Raw genomic sequence first — 4903 nt, 5'->3', positions numbered from 1 at the left:
AGGGTTGGGGGGAGGGGGGAGGGGGGAAGACAGGTGGTGGTGATGGTGGAGGGCACTTATGGGGAAGAGCACTGGGTGTTGTATGGAAAACAACTTGACAATAAAATATTGAAAAAAAAAGAAAAGAAAAAAATACATGCATTAAGAAATAAAGAAATAAATAAACCTAATTTTGAAAAAAAAAAGGATAAGACAATGGACTCAAGAATATATAGCAAAGACTACTTAACACATGAAAGATGCACAACATGACTAATCATTACAGAAATGCAAATAAAAACCATAAAATGATACCACTTCCCACACACTAGGATGGCTATTTTAAAACTAAAGCAGAAAATGAGTCATGGCAAGGATGTGGAGAAATTGGGACCCTGTGGTGCTTTGTTAATGAGAATAAAATGGAGCACAGTTGCTGGAGGAAAAGATGTGCCAGTTCCTCAAAAATGTAAACATAGAATTATCATTTGATCCAGTAGCTTCACTTCAGGTTATATACCCACTTAGATGTCCCAACGGAATGTAAAGCAGTGACCAAAACAGGTATTTCTACACCAATGTCCATAACAGAACAGTCAGGAAAGTGTGGAGCCAACACAAATGTCCATCAACAAACTCACAGGTAAATGAAGTGTCATGAACACAGACAGTGGGACATCATTCAGCCTTTACAGTGAAGGGAATTCTGGTACAGGCTACAACACGGGAGAACCTCTCAAACACAAAGCTAAGTGTAAGAAGCCAAGCACGAAAGGACCAGTATCATACAATGACATCTACATGAGTACCCAGAGTACTCCGTTGTAGAGAGAGAAGGTAGGATGGCAGAAGACAGGGGCTAGGCTAAGGGCAATGGGGAGATAGTATTTCAAGGGCTCACACGTTCTGTTTGACACAATGAGAAAGTTCTGGAGATTGATAGAGGTGGTGGTTTCTCAACCGTGAGAAAATACTTAACGTCACATAAGTATATTCAAAATGTTCAAAATAATGTTATATATACTCTACACTGACAAAAACACATAAAAAAGTGTGACAAACTCAAACAATTTGAGGGGTGGCTCACTCAGTCAGGCATCTGACTGTGGATTTCAGCTCAGGTAATGATCTGCTCTGAGACCAGGTTCCTGAGTTCAAGCCCCACATTGGGCTCTGTACTGGCAGTGTGAAGTGTGCTTTGGATTTTATATCTCTCCCTCTCTCTGTTCCAACCCAGCTTCCTCTCTTCTCTCTCTCTCTCTCTTTCTCTCTCTCTCTGTGTGTGTGTGTGTGTGTGTGTGTGTGTGTCTCAAAGTAAATGAATAAACGTTAAAAAATAAGTTCAGTGCCATAAATAGCTTAATATGATATAGAGGGAGGAATCCAGTGTACAGGGAGACAAGGACATTGTGATGTGTTTAGCTCATGTGATTCAATACACAAACTAAAGGGTCAGACGCCATAAAATCTGTAACAACATTGGTAAATACATTGGGGAGAGCTCTGATGTCTTCCTTGACAAGTTCCATATGACAGACCTACCATGGCTATGCTGAAATTGAAATGCCTTTTCCTGAGTTCAGCCCAAGCTGAACTGCCAGAGGCCATGTCAGCAGTCCAACACCATTCAAGCTCTGGTATTCACAGTGCATGTAAGAGTTAATCTTTCTCATCCAAATTGGTTGAGCCACAGGGATTTTTGAAAATGGAAGGTTCATCATAGCATCTCCATGAAATAAAAAAGATGGGCAGCTTCCTAAAGGCCCATCCACTTTGTATAACTAAAAAAAAAAAAAAAAAGAAAAAAACAAAAACAAAAACAAAAAATAAAAATAAAAACCCACTTCCAATGATCAGGAAGAAAAGCCTGACTGGAGTCACCACAAAGGAGCATAATGTCTACAAGAAGAATATCAGTTCTGAGGATGTTCACTGGCCCAGATTCTCGACTGATGGAACTATTTACACCAGATGGAAAGTTATAAAATTGTCCACAAAGGCTTTATATTTTCCTCCAAACACAACACAAAGGCTCTGAGGTGGTGGCACTAGGTAGTTTATAATGGTTCTTGAGGACTGTGGTCTGAACTAAAATTGGTAGACTGATATTGGACACGATGAGAGTACTTATACCAAGGAAACTGACAAGTGCTATGAATAACCTCTCTTCTTTATCCCTTTTTTCTAATGGTACTCCTTTCTTCTTGCTTCCCCTGTTCTTTTTGTCTTTGCTTCTGAGACATAGTTCCATGAGCATTTATCTGCATACTAATGTTTGAAAGAACCTGTGGAGTTTTAGCAGGAAAACTATGAATAAGGTGATAGGAAATGACCATTATGGCTTAAATCCAAGTTGGGGCCACTGGGGTTAGGTGATATGGAGGCATTCATCCTACTCTGTCTCACGCAGCACAGGTTAGGTCCGTGTGTATATCCTGCTATCACTGCCTAATCTCTGGGATGCAGCATTAGACAAGATGCAAGTGGCAAGAGGCAGACTAGCCATGTTGTGTGTGAGATCTATGAAGAGCCCATTATGGTAGGAGGTGCTGAGGGAAATCACAAGACAGTGTTTCTGCGTACCAATATATTAAGAGAAAACTAATAATGCATCCCTGGGGAAATCACCAAGAATGACACCACCAAGCCCTGAATCATCAGGAGTTGCATTTCTATTACATTCACACTGAATTTATGTTTTGGACTGTGGGAGAAAAAACTAGAGATTGCATAATGATGGTGAATTATTGTAAACTGATCACACAGAGTACCAGGTGCCTCTGCTCTTGCAGGTGTGATCTCTTTCCAAGCTGGATTGGCAAAAACCAGGAAACTTGTATGTAACCTCTGATATGTTTCATGGTTTTCCTCCAAAAGCAGATACTCTAACAAACACCAGTTTCCAACCCAGAGAAGAAGGATTTCACCTTTACTCCACTGCTCCTCCTATCACATTAGAAGTACTCAAATTGCCATAATATGTATATGTTCTTAAAAAGCCAAGCTATGGGAGAGTGGGATGGCTCAGTTGGTTGAATGTCTGACTTTAGTTAAGGTCATGATCTCATAGGTCATGGGTATGAACCCTGCATCAGGCTCTGTGCTGACAGAAGAGCCTGCCTCTGATTCTATGTCTCCCTTTCTCTCTGCCCTTTTCTCTCTCTCTCTCTCTCTCTCTCTCTCTCTCTCTCTCTCTCTCTCTCTCCCTCCCTCCCTCCCTCCCTCTCCCTCTCCCTCTCCCTCTCCCTCCCTCCCTCCCTCCCTCAAATGACTAAACACTAAAATTTTTCTTTAATTCATGAAATGGAATTTTATGAGACGCTTAAAAAGTTTTAATTATTTGGAAAAAAAAAAGGGGATTCTTGGTGACTCACAGTTAAGCATCCAACTCATAATTTTAGCTCAGGACAAGATCTCACATTTGTAACATTGAGCTTCATTTCAGCTCTGCACTGGTAGCATGGACACGACTGGTGATATTCACTCAATTATCCTTTGTCCCTCCCCACAAACTATGGCTCTCCATCTCAAAATAAATAAAGAGAACTTTTAAAAATACAGAAGAAATAGTTGCTCATGATGAATGAAAAACTTCTATCACCTGATTATTGTAGAAAATAAACTGCAGATTGTCAGCCTATGAACTGATAAAAATATCATCATCTAGGTCTTCTAGAGTTTTAAGTCCTGTTAACTCAAGTCTTTAGCTTGAAACAAAGAATCCTAAATGCACAGAATGTCTCTCTGCTAAAGAGCTTTCTCAGGGCTTGCTTGATGTCTCTGTTCCGCAGACCATAGATGAAGGGGTTCAGCATGGGCGTCACAACGGTGAACATCACTGACGCTATGGCACATGCTCTGGAGTTCTGTGAAGCAGCAGAACTAAGATACACCCCAAGGCTTGTACCATAGAACAAAGAGACCACCGAGAGGTGAGACCCACATGTGGAAAATGCTTTATACTTACCCTTTACTGATGAAATTCTCAAAATGGAAGCTACAATTCTAGAGTAAGAGGAGAGGATGCCAGTGAGTGGAACAACACCCAGAAGTCCACTTGCCAGGTACATGGCCAGGTCATTGAGGAAGGTATCAGAGCAAGCAAGTTGGATCACCTGATTAAGTTCACAGAAAAAGTGCAGGATTTCCAGCTCTGTGCAAAAAGAGAGTCGTAAAATCATTAAGTCATGTATTAAAGAGATAAGAGCACTCAACACAGAGGATATCAGAAATAGGATGCAGCAGAACCTGGGGTTCATGATGACCATGTAGTGGAGGGGGTGACAGATGGCCACAAACCGGTCATAGGCCATCACTGTCAATAATAAGTTGTCTACTCCTGCAAAAAACATGTAAAAGTACATCTGGCTGAGGCAGCCTGCGTAGGTGATCACTCTGCTCTGTGTCTGGATGTTCAGCAGCATCTTTGGGATGGTGGTGGAGGTGAAACAGATGTCAGAGAAGGACAGGTTGGTGAGGAAGAGGTACATGGGAGTGTGTAGGCGGGAGTCTGTGATAATGGCCAGAATGATGAGCAGGTTCCCAGTGAAGGTGACCAGGTACATGGACAGGAACAGCCAAAAGAGCAGTGACTGCAGCTCCTGCTCTTCTGAGAGTCCCAGGAGGATAAATTCTGTAACACGAGTTTGATTTCTTCCTTCCATGTAAGTGATGAAATAGGCTGGAACAGAGACAAGGGCACATTGTAAAGGCATCAGCATGATCACAGAAATAGGAGAAATGCTGTGTTTTCAACATGCTTCATCCTTTAATTCTTACACATTTACTATCAATGTAGAATATGTACCGGAAAATTTCAAGGACTCTCAATCCACGACTTAAACTTTTCCCAATTCTTGTTCTCAATCAAAATAATTATTGAAACAATGTTCTCCCAGTAAATTTCCAGAACCTTCTGTTGTCA

At 41.3% G+C, this 4903-nt stretch overlaps 1 protein-coding gene across 1 annotated transcript in view; it reads right to left on the bottom strand.

The window, feature by feature from the left end:
• The window catches only part of LOC115274885 (olfactory receptor 7A17-like), a gene marked incomplete at its 3' end in the record, with an annotated part of 9035 nt that extends 4392 nt beyond the window's left edge, over positions 1–4643 (bottom strand). Inside the window, exon 1 of the mRNA XM_029918395.1 lies at positions 3729–4643. Within this exon, the coding sequence (XP_029774255.1) occupies positions 3729–4643 (915 nt within the window). The remainder of the gene's footprint in view (positions 1–3728) is intronic.
• Between the last annotated feature and the right edge of the window lie 260 nt (positions 4644–4903).

The sequence above is a fragment of the Suricata suricatta genome, chromosome 12, assembly GCF_006229205.1.
Source record: "Suricata suricatta isolate VVHF042 chromosome 12, meerkat_22Aug2017_6uvM2_HiC, whole genome shotgun sequence".
NCBI classification, from domain to species: domain Eukaryota; kingdom Metazoa; phylum Chordata; class Mammalia; order Carnivora; family Herpestidae; genus Suricata; species Suricata suricatta.
The sequence above is the reverse complement of the archived record's forward strand: the minus strand, read 5'-3'. Positions and strand labels throughout refer to the sequence as shown.